This window comes from Anser anser (assembly GCF_964211835.1).
Source record: "Anser anser genome assembly, chromosome: 3".
NCBI classification, from domain to species: domain Eukaryota; kingdom Metazoa; phylum Chordata; class Aves; order Anseriformes; family Anatidae; genus Anser; species Anser anser.
The window spans coordinates 82,780,765-82,802,112 of record NC_139722.1 but is presented as its reverse complement, the minus strand read 5'-3'; the positions used below and the strand labels follow the sequence as shown (position 1 = coordinate 82,802,112).

Genomic DNA, 21,348 nt, shown 5'->3' with positions numbered 1-21,348 from the left:
ACAGCATATGATTATGAGGGGAGCTCACATAGAAATTATTCGTTTTTTTGACTGTATGAAAAATGCTGCATATGTATCACTTAAAGACAGCTTCTTTTAAAGGGAACTGAGCAGGATTAGTGAAGATGCAAGGCTATAGCTTGTACACATCAACTGTGTAAACTGTGTACCAAACCGCAGCCCAGAGCAGACAGAGAGTAAAGCATCCAGCATGCTCATACAGAGGAAAAAGCAGGAAAATGAATGCCTCTGGAGGTGCATAACAACACAGAGCAATTGCTGGCACAGTGTAATACTGAACTGTGTTAGCAGGCACACTGTTTCTGTCATTGCTGCTTGGTTTATTAACTGGCAAAATCAAGCCTCTGAAGCCTGAAAACTCCAGGAGAGCCATCTTCTACTTGGCCTGGGTGTAAGCTTCCCAGTGGAATAGCTCAGACATATTCTCTGAGATGTCTCAGAGATGACAACGTGGTTCAAATTTTATAGTTTGAGGTTGCAGACTCTAATTAAAAATGTATTCTGGCTGTGCTCAAAATGGCTTTGACATTTTAGATGTATTATACGAAAGATAAACATCAGGCCTTGCTGTATATTCCCTGGACTGGACTTTTTAGAGACAAAGAAAGCCTAAGAGAAGTCTGCAAATATTTTCATGGATTAAGGCACTGCAGAGTAATTGGCGTAATTTAAAATCCAATATGGCCAATGTCAGTATTGCTTGTAGAGCATGTTACTCTAAATTAAAAGGAACCCAGTGTATTATCACACTGAATACTCTTAAGGTATGCTTATCTCACACCTACCTTTAAGTGTATCTATAGAGTACTGAGATTAACCAAGATATGCAAAAAGTATTTTAATATTGTTTTCTGTTCCAATGCTTAAACTGAGCAACAGCTGTCTGATTCCATTTGGCCGAAAACTCATTGTTGAAATGGTGAGTGCACAGGCCCCATGAAATCAATGCAAGAATGGTGCTAGCAGTCCATTTGGTATTCCCTGTTCAGCTAACACTCTAGAAGCTGTGATAGTTACATTGGCAAAGAGACTATGCTGATGATATTGGAGGCTAATGACAGCTGCAGTAACAAAATTCAGCGGTAGTTAACATACTAGCTGTATAGCTTGTCTGAGGTATTGAGCAGATACGTAGGCTGATAACTTGAACTCTCCGATTGTCCCATATTCAGTAAATCTAAGCCAGCTGTGAGGTGTTTATATGAGGCACATTGTCTTGAATGATTACAATGCAGATACAGCTACCAATTTATCACAGTCTGGTAGATAAATATTCCATATCCTATTTTGAAAACAGAGCAACAGCTGTTTTACAGGCCTTTTCATGATGCCACCATGATCTTTTCACCTTGCTAATTGATAGCTAAGAAGGGAAAATGAGTAACTCACAAATTTTAAATTGATCTTTGAGATGAACTATGCATATACATACACATTTTTAATCAGTGCCCTAGTTCTCTTTACCTTAAATGTCAATGCTATTAACCAAGATGCTTGGCAAAATAGAACCAATTTATCTCTAAACAAAGATGAGACCTAAGCATATCATCACCTAAGCAGGAACAATGCTGACTGTAATTACTAAAAATAACAGTTACTGCATACTAAGAGGACATCAGCTCCAAGGAGGTCACTGTTCTCAGTGCTACCACTGAGGCTCTCACATTGGTCTCTTGGGTGGCTTTCACTCCTGCAAGGAGATTCACACAAAGAGTGCAAGCAGATTCAATGAAATCTACAAGGAAACAAGGCTAAAAACATGACTAAGTATCAAGGGCACCAATAGCCCCTTGACAATGCAAGCTGGTTTTAGGCACTTCATAGTTCTTCATTTACCTGCAGTATCAGCAGATTCTGCCCCTCACTGTCCTACTTCCAGATCTGACAGTGTTGCAGAACCTTATGTCCCTCATAAGAAGTTCGTAGGTGGCAGAACGGGAAAGTTACTCTCCTCCTATTGAAACCATGAAAGATCTGTCAAAAAAATGTTCAGAGACAAAACTGCACTGCAACAGCAGTAAAATGACAACAGCAACTTTTAACAAGTTTTGCCAATTTATTTACAGGTAGAAATTCCTAGTTTACTCTTAAGAAATTTTATAGAAGATTAGAAGATTATTCTGATTTTTACTTAAAGTGTGGATTTAAGCAAACAAACCAGACAAAATTTTATAACCATATTTTGCCTATATAATTTAATAATAACAACAGCAATACAAACTTTACTGCAGGAAATTACAGTCACCTGCATGACAACTATTCAGAAGGAAAACAATGTGTAGTGGTGTAATAGGCTACTAAGAATCATTGGATATTTTTTACGTTGATGAAAAATGCTAGATCTGTGTAAACTGTAACTATTTCAGTTTGTAGCAAGGTGTCGTTTAGTTTCCTCCTTAGTTTTGTAGAGTTTTAGAGCTCAAGATATCTTTTGAGTTTCACATACAAGCTACAATTACTCCAAAATCTCACAATGGACATAGTGAAAGCAATTATACTTTGATCTGAAATCCTGTTGAGAAACCTTGGAAACTGAGCTGTGTTCTGGAATTTGGCAAATGCCTGAAAAGAGTTTTCAAAACATACAACATATGAACAACAAACTCTTACCACTACAGAGCTGTGGCTATACCACTAAAATGGTTATAGCCATAATCAGTGGCTAATGCATCAGATTAAGGTGAAATCTCTCAGTAACATAAAGCAGCAAATTGTAGACAGCTGCTTCCATGGTAAACAAAATCCTATCTAGTTTATGGTTTATTTTTAAACGCTTTGCTTTATCAAATATGCAAATTAATGTTTTCAAAAAAAAAAAATATTATTCCATCCAAGATGCTCCTGAAGATCCATTTCTGTCATGAAATAGAACTGTGAATGGCATAAAAGCGCTAAGTAAAACAAATTATGAAAGGTAATGCAAACACTGCAAATCTGTTTAAGCTCCACCAAAGACAGACACGTCTATACTTTTAAAATGCAGCGTCCTCTTAGAACTTGATTTGGCAACTAGAAGAGATAGAACTATGTGAGTTTCCACTTAGAGTAGTAAATCAATGTAGCAACAAATATAACCTCAAACACAACGTTATAACAAATCTTGTATGTGTCTTACGGTGTACGGTCTTTTTTGTAATCACCGCCATATATAATAAATTACTCCTGCTACCTACAGACAGTTATACTGTCTCATTTACAGTTATTTCTTTCCATTCTATCCCATTTCTGGCTATAACTGCAAATTTGGAAATGCCATTCATTAGTAAAAAATTTTTTAAAAAAAGCAGCGGAATACAGACATATGGTACATATTAACTTTACGCTGATAAGTAGTAGGACAAATAACATTACATAATGACTGGCAGCAAAACAAAGGAATAATCCAGGACATCTAATGGATATAACAGAGAATTAGATTTTTTTTTTTTTCTGATAACATAGGTCACTGCCATTTAAAATCATGGACATATTTAGACTCATACGTTTATCCTAACTGTCCCACTTGCCACACCACACAGACACCTGTTTCCTACTACAGTTTTTCCCACTTCACATATTTCAGTACAGACCCTCACATGTATTAAAGTAGCTAATTCCTGAGGAAGTAAGAGACAGTAATGAGAACACAAGCCAGCCATGTTGCTGTGGGCCAAGAGAAAATGGAAATGTACATAGAATCACAGAATCATTTAGGTTGGAAAAGACCTCTAAGATCGTCAAGTCCAACCATTAACCTAGCACTGCCAAGGCTATCACTAAACCCTGTCCCTAAGCACCACATCTACATGTCTTTTGAATACCTCCAGGGATGGTGACTCAACCACTTCCCTGGGCAGCCTGTTCCAATGCTCTACCATCCTTTCTGTGAAGAGTTTTTTCCTAATATCCAACCTAAACCTTCCCTGGAGCAATTTGAGGCTGTTTCCTCTTGTCCTATTGCTTGTTGCTTGGGAGCAGAGACTGATCTCCACCGTGCAACAACTTCCATTGAGGTAATTGCACAGCGTGATAAGGTGTCCCCTGAGCTTCCTTTTCTCTAGGCTAAACAATCTCATTTCGCTCAGCCACTCCTCATAAGCAGCATGTTCTCTAGAGCCTTCACCAGCTTTGTTGCCCTTCTTTGGACATGCTCCACGGCTTTGATGTCCTTCTTGTGATGAGGGGCCCAAAACTGAACACAGTACTCGAGGTGCGGCTTCACCAGTGCCAAGTACAGGGGGACAATCACTTCCCTGGTCCTGCTGCCCACACTATTCCTGATACAAGCCAAGATGCTGTTGGCCTTCTTGGCCACCTGAGCACACTGCTGGCTCATATTCAGCTGGCTGTTGACTAATACCCCCAGGTCCCTTTCTGCCGGGCAGCTTTCCAGGCACTCTCCCCACAGCCTGTAGCATTGCATGGGGTTGTTGTGCCTCAAGTGCAGGGCCCAGCACTTGGCCTTGTTGAATCTCATAAAGTTGGCCTTGGAACCATCGGTCCAGCCTATCCAGATACCTCTGCAGAGCCTTCCTACCCTCAAGCAGATCAACGCTCCTGCCCAACTTGTTGTCATCTGCAAACTTACTGAGGGTGCCCTCAATCCACTCGTCCAGGTCATTTGATAAAGACACTGAAGAGAACTGGCTGCAGCAGTGAGCCCTGGGGGACAACACTAGTGACTGGCCTCCAGCTGGATTTAACTCCATTCACCACAGCCATTCACACATTGCTAAGAGGGCAAAAAAGCAGTTGGGCAGATGTAGCAGAGACCATGTATGATGAGGAATCCAAATCTCTCTGGGGGTGTTAAAGTCTGGGGTTCTGGTTTGATCTGGAATAAAACCTGGATCAAATATATAATTTATGATTGAGTCTTCTTGATTTCTGCAAAGTCTAGAAGAGGTGATGCTGCCTGGAGTATCTGACCTTTGAATCTTTCAAACCATGCTTAAGGTAAACCAGGAGAAAACGAAGAGTTACCAACTTTTGTCCCTACTCCTCTGAAGTCAGTCTGCCATCAGATCATTTGTTGGCTCAGCTTCTTTGGCTAGGTGTTGGCATAATGTAGTTTTTAGGAAAAAAAAATAATCGTCATGGATCAGAGAGTCATTTAAATTCTAACAATGTACATTATAATTTAAATGTACAACTGAAAAGTATGGAGGAAATTAACCTGTGAACAGGCTTATCTAATCACTGGTATGACTAGCCTTAGCTCCAGTTGAAGATAGACGTTTTCTTTTGGGACCTGTCCTCTTGCTCCTAGAACCTCTCTGCAAGCACAGAAAGACAGAATCTGAAAACAGCTTTCAAATAGCTCTACTCAGAAAAAGAGTCAGAAAAAAAATTCTTCACAGTCCCAGCGATAGGGACGTTACAAAAATGACATTTAAAAAATACAGCTATCTCTACGAATAATAAAAAAAGGCAAAAAAAAAAAAAGCAAAAGCAAATTTTTCTCCCATTCATCCTTCTATTTTTTAAACACATCTATTATTTGCACTTTTTTTTTTGTCCCTGTCTCACAAAGAATATTCAAGTTAGGATAGGTTACTGTATATTAGATTAAAAAATAATTTTAAAAGGGCATTGACTTGGGAATAAGATGGCATGGATCATATTTACTGTATTTCCCCATCATCTCTGTAGCTGTCAGAACTGAAAAACAGAGAAAATAAGGACGAGAACATTGGTCGCAGTGTGATGCTAATATTCCTCACAGAAGTCCACAGACATAGAGTCTAGTGACCGTCAAGCCAGACAAAAACATATCTTTTTGATGGTGTGTTCATTTGTAGTGCGCAGACGTTAATCCATCTATCTACATTAAAACAATGAATAAGAAAAGTAGAAACAGGAATAGAAAAACAATAATATGCTAAGATATGTTTTAACTTTGAAATGCAGCCAGTGTTTTTCCTTTGTGTAACAGGCAGAGTGGTGTTTTGAACAGGCATAAGAGTATAGGCTTACCTCAAGACCATCTCTGAAAATTTCTGGGGAAACTGAAGAGCTCGATCCTAAATGTCTGGCAGATTAGAATTATGCAAGTGCAACATCCTTGGTCTGTAAGGGAAGTCTGAGAATGGCTCACACACAAATGGTGCAACAGTAAGATCCCATATCAAACCCTTGCAAAGGGTCTATGAGATTACCTTTGTCTAGGGGTACAGCAGACTGGTAATTATAGTGATTGTCTCAAAAGATAACATGGGATGCAAGTAAGAGTCATTGTACAGATCTAGCAACACATTTCTTAACCAGAAATAGGGCAACACCAGCAAATGTGGTAAGAAGTGACTACATTCTCTGGGGTTTTCTGAGCATTTATATGAAGATGTCACTGTGTTCACTCTTTCAATCAGAAACCTGGGAAAAGGAAGTGAAATGTTCTTTGTTGTACTGAGACCACCTTTAAAAACTCAAGTGCATACCCAGGTAGACCTTACTGGAAAACCTCCTTGCACACCCCAACATATCTGAGAGTTCATGGTTGCTATATTTTTCTGTTCTTCACTAGGACAGAAGAGAGAATATAGTTTTCAAAAATACAAATACGATACACAGACTTATCTTTACAAAACCATCTACTAATACAAGGTCTAGAGCTTTTAATGGAGAATACAGAGGTATTAAATCAAACCCTCTGCTTGACTGATATAAACCAAAGACTGTCTCCTATACCTACTGGGAGTGAGAAAAAAGCAACTGCTTTTTTTTTCTGAAGTAGACTGACCTTTCATTACTCCTGTTGGTGCTTTCAGAACCTGGGCTTCCCTCCTCAAAGAAAATTTCATTGAAACCAGGTTGTTCCTGTTTTCACATACAAACAGTGCCATACACTCACCAACTTTATTCTTAGCTACACTGCCTAAATTTAACTAAAATCATTTAATTTCTTCATTATATCCTCTGTATACATGCTGAGGCTGAATAAGGTTCTGAACTTTCATAAAAGATTCCTAGCACTTAAAGTTATGCAGCCTCAGCTATCTCTGAAATACATTACGGTAAGTTTTTTATAATTGGAGACATCATAAGGTAGCAATGAATAGAAAGTAATGGACTGACAGCAAGTTCAAAGAGCCTCAACTACAGGTTATAAAGCATGAAAGATGACAGCTGGAAGGAGCTTAATTTGACTATCTGAATCTCACAAAATTTGAGGACTAACAGCTAGCAACAGAGTCATTTGGCCTGCAGACTGAAGAAGTAAGTTTTGAAGATTCAGAAGATACAACAGCTATGATATCATGTTGATGCAACTTTTATGAAGATCCTTTTTAGGATATTATTTCATTTGAAAGAAATTGGAAACCAGAGTTAGCATTTTGCTTACTTAACAGGTGACCTTGCTCCAAAAGAATCAGCAACAAGAGATAAAACTGACAAATTTAAAATACCCCTTGCTTAATTCTTTGCTTTTACAAATATTATATTTCTTCTCCACCTTTTCAAAGGAAGTCTTTTTCCAATAGATTTTAACCTGATAGTTGGGTATGTGAATGACAGTAAGATTACAGCAGCATTTGTAATGTCAGTGATTTTGCTTTGATATCTAAGAAATCTTGAGTAGGGTGGTGATTTCTGATGCCTCTCAATGTGTGAAAAGCAAGCAATTTTGTCCTTCATTCACAGTATCTCCTCCTGCAAGCTCATGAGTAGTAGCTGAGCCCAGTGAGAGTTAATGTTTGCTCATTAGTTTCCTAAAGCTCTTTGACTACCTCCAATCTGAAAAATTCCCCTGAGTTGTCTAGGAAGGGACAGAGAGAAGCTTTGTTTTTGAAGGAAAGCAATTTACAGAGGAAACTTCATGCAAAGTTTCAACAAAAGGGGGGACTTCAGCATCACATGGCATGCAATAGTGAATAGAAAAGAATGCTGCATGATATTTTCAGCTTCACAAGAAAAATGTCATAAGAACTAATGGAAGTATCACTTAATGGGCAGTTCCCTAAACATGATTATATTTTGGCAATGTATTGTTCACACAGACCCATCTGGGAGTGGTATTTCAAGTTGTCCTCTAGGGACTTGGTCTTTTTACAAACATACGACTTTACTTCTTTGGCATAATAGAAATTTCTACGTGGATACTGATTACATGGGAAGTAGAATAAGACTTCCTAGAAATTAGCCAGAAACCGAGAAATGGATTCCCACAGAAACAAAGAGCAAGCACAACCTTGCCACAGAATTTCTTATCCTTTAGAAGTATGGAAACAGAACGCAATATTGGACATGTTTCTTTGTATATGTAATAAGTGATCAACTAATATCCAAAAGATGTTGCAGTATCTCTATGGGAAAGACAGAGTTAAAAGTTATCAAGAACAGCATCTGGCAAGCAATCAACATTGCCACCATAAAACAAGAAGTGCTTTGTGTTTGCAAACACTATTGATTACTAGATAAGAGCGTGTATTATGATACAAATTTAGAAAAGTCCCTAAATAAACCCTGATTAAGAGTTTCACCATATGCTCTACTGTTTTCCTGTTTCAGCACTTGTAGCAGGAAATAGTTTACTAAAAAAAACCTATATATTTAGAATGATTGATCCTGACTGTAGAGATCAGGAAGGACTCTGAGCATAGCATTACAACTGAAGATTTTGTTTCTAAAGATTTTCTTTTTCACTAAACTAGAATTTACTTTGCAGCTAGTAAAATGGAACAATGAAATGATAACGGTATTAAACAGCTGTAATTTCATGTTATGCAATTTTTGTGCTTCAGCAGCCTTACCCCCTGTACTACCTCCCAGCTTGCACTGCTAACATAACAGCCTGTTGTAAGGAGTCATGCTTTGCACAGATCACATTTCCATCATGTTGATTTTGTAGCACTTCTTCCCTGAAATACTCATCTACGGCAACTAGTTGAACTACTTTGAAATCAGATTGAAACTTAGATCATATCTGCTCTAGCCCACTTGTCAGGTACCTCTGTGGAGGGTCAAGCACAGCAACAGATGCCCTGATACCGGCACCCACAGATAACAGAGCTGTGCTTGCCTTCAGACAGCTCTGCTCTCAAGTCCTTGCTTACTGAGGTCTAATCTGAGCTAGCAATCTCTGACAATTTATCCATGCTTCCTATCCATTATTATCAGAAGTTGCAGAGAAATGTCACCTGTACTATTCTGAGATTAACAGTGTCGTACAGATGTTCCTCTTCCTTCAGTCTGTTGCATTTTTTGAAACACATGTATAACCCCATTCAGTCTCTGTCAGCCAGATGTCCGTGGTTTTCTAAGGGATGTGTCGGCCCAAATAAAAGGAATGATTGTGTTTGTTTGTTTCTGATGAAAAATAGATGAGGACGACTATCCAGACCATCCTGGTTTTCATACATCTTCACAAAGGTGAGAAATGAAGGAACAGCTTTTCCCAGGGCAATAACTGCTGCTGCTACTCTGCTGCCTGTAAATGGGGCAGAAAAATCTCGGGTTCATGCCCCTTCCACTGGCACAAAGCTCGCTGAACTGTCCCTGCTCTGAGCAGAAGGAAAATAACTTTTCCTGCATCCTCCAAAGAGAAGGATGTAGCATCTCCGCCATCCTCTCCTAGGGCAGTGCTGCTGCACACAGGTGCCCTCGGGAGCACCCGGTAAATCACACCATTCCCCTCTCCGACCCATTCCTCACTTACAGCTTAGTGCGCAGTCATTACCGACATCTTCTAAGTTTGCTATTCTGGGACAGATAACTCTCAGAAACGTTATTCTATTTAAAAAAAATTATCTAAAACATCATGTTGAAAGTTTAATCTGCCTTAGACATCTCCAGAAACCCAGCACCCAATTTCACTCCCTCAAATCATCTTCATGAAGACACTGCTATTACATCTGTCTTATAAAAACAAGATATTAATCAACTTGTACCCTCCTTTATTTTCTTATATAAATGTTTACATTTAATTAATGAAAAGTAAACATCTGGCTATTATTTGGCACGTTCTTTCCATCCATGACAACAATCACATGATGACTGAACGGATGAAAATCTACATGTATAGTTAACTATTAGCCAGAGCACTGAAAAGAGATGAAAAAGAAGCAGTACTGAAGCCAAAACATTATGATGCTATCTGCTTTTATGTGGGAAAATTTCTGATACTCTTCTGAAAATAGATTCATCTAGATAGCTCACAGGAACAATTCATTCCTAGATCCATCACGTCACTATCTGTTTAAGTTATTAATATTATGTTAGTGTGAAAACCTCTGAGTCAGTACAAAAAATGAAGCATCAATTTTCAATAACAATTTTTGATGCAAAAATGTGTGAAGTATCTAATCATGGTTAACTTTAAAAGTCAGTTTATGATGACAATGTTTAGACTGCCTACAATGAAAGTGTTATTACATTTCACCATAAATTTCAAGAAAATAATGTTTTCTTTTATATTAATTGTATAGACTATTGTTTTCAAGAAATCTTATACAGAAGTCTAAATACACAGTGCAGTCTTTCTGACCAGTGAGTTTACAGGAAACAAAGGGCAGTCACTTGTTCTTCTGAATTGCTATTACCATTGCTTATTAAGCCCCACAAAAGTGGAACAATAGAATCCCGTTCATTTTAAACTTGTAGTCATGAGGGAAAATGTAGAAACAAATAAAAACATGCATACATAAATATTACTGACAAGGAAAGGGGTGCTTTTGTCTTAATTTGCGGGGAACTTTCTAAATCAAATACTTTGGAAATAAATAACCCTACATTTTGGAATCTTTACACTCAAAACTGAACTAGAAATTCAAAGCTGTGTGATTATTTCTGCTGCAAGTATCCTGAATGAAAAAGGACTGGTCTTAAAGGAGCCAACCAGAAATTGTTTGTATTTTTCTTGAATACCTGACTTACAATCCTCTTGGTTCCTGTGTTGAAATAATGGACACTCCTCACTACCCCACAGAGATACAGTCAGTTTGTACACAATTCTTTAAAGCAATAATGTAGAGGGATTTATAACCATAGAAAATAGCTTTGAGATGTAATCACTAAGGTAGAAAAACCTAGACTCCCTGGAAGCACAGGCTTGAATTCTGGTAGGCTCACCTCATCCTTTCATCTTTCAGAGGCAGATTAAATTCTGTGTAGCTTAACATATAGGGGTCCTCCACAGGACTTTTAAAAGATGAAGTCCTACCTTCTTTAAGTGTTGTTAAATATAATATCTTTTCTCTTTTTCATTTCTTCTCTTAAAAATAAGTCCTAGCAACTTCAAATCTTTTTTTTTTTTTTTCCCCTGAAGATATTTCTCTTTTTCAAGGCAGCTCTCCACCTTCTTTGTCTTGAAGGTTTTGAAGCTTTATTCCCTTGATTTTCAACTTTAGCATAAATGACAGACACTGCTGTAAGTACTGTACTACTCCACAGGCAGCATCACCAGAAATCAGAGCCCAGACGAATACAGACAATTTTTCAAGCTTTGCTCTTTTCTTTAAATTGCCATAGCTAAAAAGACTCATTGGAACTATTACAATTTAACACTATCTTTAAAGAGAGGAAGAAACCTAAGCAAATACCCCACTAATTATTGACCCTTTCCAACAAATCTTTATCTGTACTGGGAAATGGTCTGAGCAAACTAACAACAACGGCTACTACTGAGCTTGAGCTTAAATTTTTAGAGCTCAAACTGCTGATACATATGACAAATAGTCAGGGTGGCATGTGTGTGGACTATGGATCTACTTTAAGCATACAATGTCATCTGATGATATAACCCTTTATGCTCTTTGTAGACATTCGGGACAGTTTGTTCCAAATTGTCTTCAGGAAGAACTGTCCCAATTGTCTTCAGCCATTACAGATAGCGAAGAAATTGTTAATAGAACCTCTGTTAATGCCAAATATAAAATTATAAGGCTAGAAAGAAAAGGGGTTGTATAGATTGGTAGTCCTGAGGTTTCTGAGTTTCCCCCAGCTAGTAAGAATAAGGATTTGTCAATATTTTAAATCTTTCTTAATGTCAGCTGGGTTTTAGGCATATAATCCAAATAGTCCCAAAAAGACAGATGCATAAAGATAATGGACAATAATAATTAGTCATCATTGGCTGCTATTTAGAGAAGGTAATACCTTGGCATAAAACACATAATACCCACGCTTCAAAAGATACTTGAAAAGTCAATTTTTTCAGCATAATTTTACAAATTTCTATTTCACTAACGTTTATTTAGATAGGTTTACACAGCATCTTGGTTTTCCTTTTTGCATAGTGTTTTGACAGACTACTATTTCATGTGTTCAAGTTCATGAGTAACACTTGCTTTAAGTAAACTTATTTTTATTAACCATGCAATATCCACTAAAGTTTCAAAAGGGAAGAAGTATTTTAAAAATTATTCAGAGTTACGTATCCTGAAGATCTGACTCAGAACTTCTGAAGACAGACAGAGTATCCACATAATATAAATGTCACTAACAAACTACATGTCAAAACATTGCCTCTCAAGCCTTCTGCTGCAAGTCAGCCAAGCTGGGAAATGCCAGCTGATGAGCCCAGTGTGTGCTTTTCAGACCAATGGAGCCTCCAGCTGTTCAAAACCCTTTGCACAGTCACACCAGAGCTGCAATAACCTTAGAAAAAGCGGTGCGGGAGGCATGCCTGGAGCTCATAAGAAAATCGGAAATTAGGCTGAATGGTCTCCTCTTGCAAGCCGTGTTGCCTGCAACACGATACATACATATTACAATGGTTGCATAGGAAATGTTCAATGAGTACATACAGGAACCTGAGGCCCAGATCACCAGACCCCGCAGATGTCACAGAGCAGTGAAAAAATCTCTGAGGAAATGCTAAAAAGTGGGCAGAGATGAACTGAAAGAAACCTTGAAAATATTTTGTCATACTTCAGGTTACAAACATAAGCAGAGAGCATTTGGGTCACTGAGTTCAAGACCTTGCCACCATGCTACAGAGAGCTCTGCTCTGGGCTGTACAACTTGCCTATTGAAGCTCTGCAATACCTGGTCTAGGGCATCCCCCGGGCAAGAGTTGGACGCTGTAAATTTTATTTCAGTACTATCTGCTCAAAACTTTTACCAAGGTCTGCAAATAAAACCAAGGAATTATTAGTCAAAACTATTTCAAATATTTTAGAGGAAATCATTAAATTTCAGAAAATAAAAGCCAGTCCTTAGAACCTGCCAGAAACGTAAGACAGACAGAAAACAGACAGTTGATTTGGACAGAAAGTTCACCGGCATATCTCCTCAGTGTCTTACAGGCAATAACTTTCTCAATACTATCCCTCTGACCATATACAGAAATAGATGTGAAAAAATGAAATATGTGACCAGTGCTTTTTAGCCAAGTGATGAGAACTATCACTAGAATCTTCACCTTTTAGGATGTGCAGGTCCTGGGGAAGTGAGCTGACCCCAGACTGCCCATGCTGCCTCCTCACCCCCCTCAACCTGCCCCAACGAGCCAAGTTGGGACAGTCTCAGGGGCTGAACACCCAGGAGACACCAAAAAATGCCCCACTCTGTCCACACATCTGAGCTTCTGAACATATCAGGGGCCAGCACCAACCTTTGGCATAGCAAAGCAAAATGCTGCTTAAGCTAAAGCTCATTCAAGCAACAGTTTATTAACCTCAACTTGCTGTGATTTCTTTTAATATATTTTTTTTCTGTGTGTGTGTTATTGCATCTGTTTTTAAATCAACAACAAAATTTGCTTTTAAACAAATTGGCCATGAACAACTCATTAATCACAAAGATTCCATAAAAGATCTTTTTTTATTTTTTTCCTGGGCTATTTCTTCTGGTTTTTGATCAGTAATATCTACAAATTTCTTGATGAGTTTCTTTCATCTCTGGTTTACTTTCCAACCCGAGATCTATAAACTACTGTCGTGTTGCTGTTAAAAATACTTTTCATTTCACTTTAAGATAATCAAAGCAACAACAGCAATCCTTTTAACTAATTAAATTAATCCTTTAATTAATTTGAGAGAAGTTTGAAATTGAAGAATCATAATGAATCACTCATTTTACAGCTAGGACACAAAAATTCATAAGCTCCATTCCTCAGTCTGTCAGTGCAGTCCCTCTGTTAATAGTATAAAATAGCAATACTCATAAGGGATGGAGTATCTTGCATAGAAAAACCTACAGGCACACTATTAATTTTTTCTTCTCTATTAATGCCCACAATAAGCTTTAAGAACTCCCCAACAATGTAATTCCAGGCTGCAGTGAAGGTGACCCTAACTCATACAGGGTATCCACGTATTCTGCAAGCCTAAGCTAGGACTTGCTGAATCTGTCCTGAAACAACGAGCTTCAGACAAAGACACTTACTCTAAATCCTCACCGAAGAAGCAGAGATTTTAAAATGCTTTGAGCACCAAGGATTCCCTTCTTTCTCACACGCAAACTACTGCATTAAGTTACATCTGTGTCAATACCGGGGCCGACTTTCAGGCTGTGGGGTTCAAAGAATCGCTGTACCTTAAGGCATCAGCCCTTGGCAATTTACTTGGTAGAATCAGCTCTGCAATAGCATCCCAATAAAATGCAGGCATTTCTCAGAAGTTATACACTGTCATGAAAGCATAACCTTTGTAATTCGCCCAGCACCGGGCAAATCAGCAGTGACCATCTTGCTAGAGTTGACTGCAAACCCTCCAGCCTTCATGCACAAGTGATACACCGTGCCCAAGAACTGAAGATAAAGCTCTGTTTTTTAATCGCTTATTCATCTAAAGTCTAAAATGAAAAAGGCAGAAAAATCCCAGAAAAAAAGAAGTACAAATGCAGCTTCTATGTTTAGACCATTTCCTTTCTTCCTACGTTCTCTGCTTCAAAGCAAGATCGATTACCTACTGCAGCTGAACTGAGACCTCCACTATTATATCTTTTGTTATTTGTATTTTGATAGCAGCCACCAACACATCAGTCACAATAAATTCCCCAGAAAATGCATAGGCTAAATAAGAAAACAAGAAAGAGATGGCTAACATCTATATCAATGCAGTATGTTTTATTACAGTTACTGTAATACAGTGTACTGCTGTAAAACATTTACTTCTGCGTGCTAAAAACATTTTTCTATGTTTAAGTAATTTAACACATCTTGAAATACACCTGATTTTAGTATTGCAATCTTTCATTTGCTCACCACAGTGGTGAAAATAAAATAAAAACAGATATGAAGACAGCGCTATAGAATCAAGAGAGACAACATGAAAGGTACAAATTAGTGGCAAGATGATTGTTAAGAACAGTGTAACAAGAAAAACAGACCAGGCAAGTTGTTATCTTATGTACAGAAGGTAGAAAAAAAAATGCAGTAAAACTTTTGGACATTCTGGAACTAAATGACTTTCCTTTTCAAATCAACTGCCTGAAGTAGTAATTTCTTTAGGTTTTTGCAACTAAGTCTTCTTATATGTTTCATAAAACTTTATGGTTCTGAGTCAATAGAAAACATGTTTAAGCTTTTATATCTTGTACTAGCTTCTCCCCCTCCAAGGTTTGCTTAGTTTAACATGACTCTCAAGTAAGTAAAGTTTTTATTCAATCCAGCATTAGCCTAATTACTATTGCCCTTTGATTGTGCTCTTTAAAATGCAAACATTTCATAAATTAGGGGAAAATTTGTGCACCGCTTCTTTTTTTTTTTTTTCAATATCGTTGCTATTTAGCTATAAAGATCTATTTTCCCATGGGGGAAAAAAAAAGAGTCACTTGAGATTAATTGATATGAAGCACAGAGATTGTTTTAAACTTTACATGAGAATTAATTTGAAGTTAGCAGCTGGTTTAAAGCTGACTATAAAATGGGAGTAAGTATCCCATATGGGACTGCACCGCTTATACAAGCTGCTTCAGCTTCTGTAGGCTCATATGTGCTTAGATCATTTCTACAGATAACCATATTGAAAATCTGCAAATATTAGAGGAGCCTGGCACTACAGATTTACTGCCTTCCTTGCTGTTCAGAACGATAACCTGATTTAGTTCAAGCTGGATGGTCTATTGCTATAGGGTGAAAAAGGAAAGAAGAATAAAACACTCGAAGAATTAGGTATCTCTCTAAGGTATTCCAAAATTTTACTAGTGCTAATCCTGTCACCCTCTTCTGGAAGTCGTATTATCTTCAAATGGTTTAAAGTAGAATATGATATTAGGATTCCATATGAAACTGAATAGGCATAAATTTCTAGCAAGAAAAGAAAGGAAACTGTATGTATACCAAATCATACGATTTCTGCACACAGACGCATACACATACACAAACATGTATGGCATTATATCTGCAGATATGCAAAATGCACACATACACATATGCACGTACGTACTTTTGTACAGAATCTCCTCCCTTTCTCTCAGTTTTATAAGTAAAAAGTAAAATTTATAAAGCAGGGAGACAAGCGGATTCTCACATCCTACAGCCCCCACGCAACAGTTACCTCTGCGAATAACCTGGAAGAAGCACGCTGTGCGGTTTGGATGAGCAGACTCTAAAATACTCTAACAAAAGAAAGCTTTACGCTCCCCAGGCATGATGCAGAACTTCAGGCTGGTCAGGAGTCTCAGTTCCAGTATGAGTTTGCTTAAGCAGAACATCTGCCAAATGGCAACGGTCATCTTCTGTCGTACTCTGATGCTTGGAGGGATAGTGACCAGAAATAAAGCAGTGAGAAATGAAGGATGGTAGGCAAACAAAACTATTGCGATAAACTGAACAGAAGTGCTTGGAACACAGAATGGGAAAGAACGAGTCCTGTTATAATGACAATACTTTTAATTATATATATATTCAATGAAAAATAAACCATTAGAGAGAGAGTAAAATACTTCCAATTAATGGAAGTAATGTAATGTTCAAACTTAATTCCCTTGAGGGTTTTACTGTACTATTTTACTTAGCTTAATGTAATTTAAATTATAAACAGAATGGTTCTGTAAGCCCCCAGAGAAACGTATTTTATTTATAATGTATTTCCTTTGAAGTGGTTATGGAAATCATGCTCTTCCTGAAGTCTGTATCTCACATACCACCTACAGCTGCAAACTAGTCAGTCCTCACAAGTTAAACATGATCAGTCTGGTGAAGTACGTGACAAGAAAACCCAAGGGTTTTTTTTAAATGCCAGAGGAAACAGAATTCTGCAATTCCAAAAACTAATAGTGTCCCCTCCAAAAAAAAAGGCACTGAAAGATCTTCTTTGACAAAAGTTAGGGGTTTTAGAAGCAATGGAATTCAGACATAACCAGTCCACTTCAGTTTTTAATGCATGTAATGAAATAATTGTTTACACTATACTCTAGAGGGAATTACATCTGAAAACAATTATATTTTGTATACTTAAATTTGTAAATGTTTCCATCCTTCATTTAAGTAACAAATTTCATTCTAGGATAAAGTATACACTTTCTCTCAGGATTCATATTACAAATGATTTGTGTCACCTTTTTTACTACAAGTAATTCAAGTATTTTATTTATGAATAAGTGAATATGAATGAACAAACTGAACCCCAGTCTACGTGCTCCCTTCATCATCAATAGCCACTGCTTGGACTCAGTTAAATAACTACAGTCAAAAAGGAAATTACCTGTATAAAATTGATTTCAGCCATTAATCATCTTTTAAAACCATAATAGCACCCTATACCTCGTGGACGAATCATTAACTCAACACACTAGCCATAAATATACAATGGTCTGAACTGTGATGCTTCCCCTGAAATAATGTCAAGCCAAATCACTTCAAAGGGGAGTTGTTTAAACAGGAACAAAGCAAGTAAGCAATGTAAGATCTGGCTGCTTAGATTATGAACTCATGACAACTGTATTCACAAACTACATACGGTTTGAATTGGTTATTCTTTATTTTTCAAGCCTGATCTTTTCCTCTAACCTACTACCAATTCTAAAACTAAATGAATAATTAAATAAAAATAAAAGTTCTCATTAGGTTTGGGTTTAGAGTTTGAATGATGCTTCATGGGATAAGGAAGAAAAGCAAGTATATAGAGTATCAAACATTGATGCTCTAGAGTTAAAAGCACAAACTCCCTTCAAAGTAATAGATTTTGTTGATTTAATAAAGTTTAAAGAAGATATTTAAATGTACAGAAAGAATCTGTATCACGTTTATTAATGCAAAACAAACAAAACAAAGATGAATGAATTTTAACACTATTTTTAAAAATAATCAACATGAATATGTTGCTGTACAAACTTTCTAAGAAAAGATATTTCCTCTATCTCCTTTCAGATCAGCCATTATCTAGTACAGACTCTAAAGTTACCTCAATTGTCTTGGACTTTGTACTTCATATTAGAGAGCTGATCTGTACCACAAACTTTGCAGACATCTATACTTTGCTAAAAGCTACTGGAGCACAAACATCACTTGGTGTTAAATGACAAATGCTTGTCATAGTGACCATTACCCTTGCGTTCAGATATGATTTTTTGATTCTGACAGTCCAAAGAGCAAAGCTAATGTACCTTTGCTAAGCAAAATGATGCTGCTCCTCTCAACTAATGTAATGTGTTCAGATGAGCTGACAAATTCTGTTTAATGCAATGCACCTTTGTGGGTGGTAAAGCACATTATTGTATTATTTCTTCATACATATAATCCCTGAGGAGGTAACACAACAGTGTAAACAGAACGCAATCCATTACACATATTTACATGAATGGCTTTGTTATTGTTAATTTAGACTCTGAAAAACAAACAAACAATCTGATAGTCATTTCTGGCTTTCTGAAACCTATACTAATATGCTTCTTGTAGACTGAAGTATACGGTTTGGTGCTTTAACCCATTACTTTATGCTCAGTGTTTCCACATTATTATATTACAGTCTAAGTCACAAACGCAACCTTACAAAGGGAGAGAGATGTGGACTGTAACAAATTTTGCAGAAATGAATTATATGAATCCAAGTACTTTCTTTGTTACTTTCCTTTTAGGCTAAAACTGAACACAGTTCAATTCTAGTTCCTCTGGGATACTCTGAATTTCAGCATCAATTTAAAAATTCCTGTCAAATGATAGTTGTGCCTCTGAAACCTACAGAAAAGACATTCTCCTCAGACTCAGTATCCAGCATAACGAATGTGTTCTGGGATTGCTTCCCTGCCCCTTAGTTACAAGCTGAGGAAGATTTGGAAGATTTTCACCAAGGAACACGACTCTCATACGTGAAATGTATGTGTTTTCAGTATTTTATTCACAGAACCTGTCACCTGCAAAAAAAAATTGCAAGTCTTTACCATACACATAACACACAAAAAAACTTCTAAGTAAAGCTGGAATATGGCCAACACAACATTAAAGGTAAAAACAACTGTAATCAAATACGGCCAGCTGTGTAACAGCGTGCAAGATGTTATGTCCTAATTTCACAATATGAAAGCAGGATAAGCTTTGCTTCAGGAGTCATCTGAGCCACTTGTTGCTTTAAAGATCCAGCTATCATGCTACACAAATGCTTTTCTAAGATGTCTTGGTTAGAAGATTTCTCAATACAGACAGAACTGAGTGACTGAAGTCTCAACACACTCCAGAAACAATCACAATAAACTGTCAGTGCCACAGTCCCTAAAGCAAGTATGTGAGGAGAGCAGTTTTCTGTGTAAGAAGTGGGGCTATATGTGTAAATACAGATCATCTAAACCACTGCTACAAACCCATGTTTATGGTTCATTTCCACAAAATCAGAAATACAAAGCAGGGTGGAAGTTTTACAAAAACATGTAAGAAATGTGAAAGAAACACCAAATACAATGCTAATGCTGTAGCATACCAATCCACAATTCATGTAAATCATTTTAAATGCCACTGCAACTGAGTCATAAAACAGTGTAACATACAAGGGAGAAAGCAGACAAGCGATAACGAATGCTAGCAATTTATCTGGAACAATTTAGTTCTTTGCCTAGATTTACTTTCACAGGGAGAAATGACTTGCTGAAAATAAACTCAACTACCATACTAAAACCAGAAGGGAAAACAGAGTTTTCTGGAAATTGAATTTTCCTTGTTGGATTATCATCTCTACTATAGCAAGACTCAATTATTCTGCAGGTAGTTATGCTGGAGGTGAAATATGGGCTACATTTTCTGTTTTGTCTGAAATTCACAGAAGACTTGATGGTTTGTGCAGAAGCTCAAGATAACTAGCAGGAATAACCTGAAAGTATTTTTCACTCACTTACCCAAACCATGATACTGTTATACTCTTAAAACAGGCACAGAGGTTCATTCATGCAAACCTGCTCAGCCCAGTTCTTATTCTGCTAACTGTGCAGTTGTAAAAACAAGAAGCCCAAGGTTTGCCAACTTCTTGAGAATTTATTCAATTTCTCTGCTGGGTTTTGTGCCTAAGCCAAAATTTGAATCACTGCAGCCACTAATGTTACTACAGTAACATTACTGTAAGTTAGCTCAGGTATACCTACAGGAACGAGAGGCATCACAGTGTTCCTAGCATTCACAGCATCTGAAAGTAGATGTGGCAAGTAGCCTAAACACTTACGTATGATGGTCTACAGCTGCATGCTTGTTCAGAATAAAACACATCACAAAGTTGGAGGGCCTTACTCGATGATTTTGTGGTTGATAAATTCCAAAAGAACCTGACTTAGCAAAGTGAACACTGTTACCAAAAATCAGCTGTTTCCTGATACGCTCAATACTTGGAAAGACACACTGTGGATATATATATATTTTTGAATTTTACCTACATGGTCCAGTGAAGAACATCAACGCGGCTGCTTGGATCAGGCACTGTGTAGCTCCGTGAACTCCTCTTTTGGAAACAAAACTGGTAGTGTGTCAGCATGTAGGCTGTGAACAAAACAAAAGAGAGAGGAGGAACTATTAGAATAGATTGCAGACACATGGCAGAGACACAGACATATAAGCCCAAAGTAACCCTCCGGGTCAAGAGAAAACAGAAGCCTTTTTTTCTTAAACAAAAATAAACAAACAAACAAACAAAACCACTAAGCTGAAAACAGTAAGAACAACTCAAGCCTCCATGTACTGCACAGATCTGGAACACTGGTAATAAGATGGCACTAACAAGCATTCGGGTTGCTCCCACCTACCCCAAGGGGCTACATACAGTCACAATGATTTCAAATGATTTTTCAAACCCAGTGACCAAATTGTGGAAAACCATTTGCTTACGACAATACAAAGAAGTCTGCAGCTGAGTCAGCAAGGGAGCCTGTCTGGCTTGTTCTTGGAAGCTGGCACCTCTGGATGCACAGGGATAGGGACTGCTGAGCCCGCTCAGACCCCGGGAGCAGCTCAATGCAAGGGCAGAAATAAGAACTCTGCTTTACTTTTTT

The 21,348-nt window shown here is 37.6% G+C and overlaps 1 protein-coding gene across 22 annotated transcripts in view; it reads right to left on the bottom strand.

Annotated features, from left to right (window-relative positions):
- CHRM3 (cholinergic receptor muscarinic 3) overlaps positions 1-21,348 on the bottom strand; it is a 282,178-nt gene that overhangs the window by 116,392 nt on the left and 144,438 nt on the right. For 18 of the 22 annotated variants that reach the window (XM_083831952.1, XM_083831945.1, XM_083831960.1 and 15 more), the window contains one exon: positions 20,737-20,839. In XM_083831952.1, the coding sequence (XP_083688078.1) occupies positions 20,737-20,839 (103 nt within the window). Of the gene's footprint in view, positions 1-17,240; positions 19,237-20,732; positions 20,840-21,348 lie in introns of those variants that run through there. The other 4 variants (XM_083831953.1, XM_083831954.1, XM_083831955.1 and 1 more) reach the window with 2 other exon arrangements.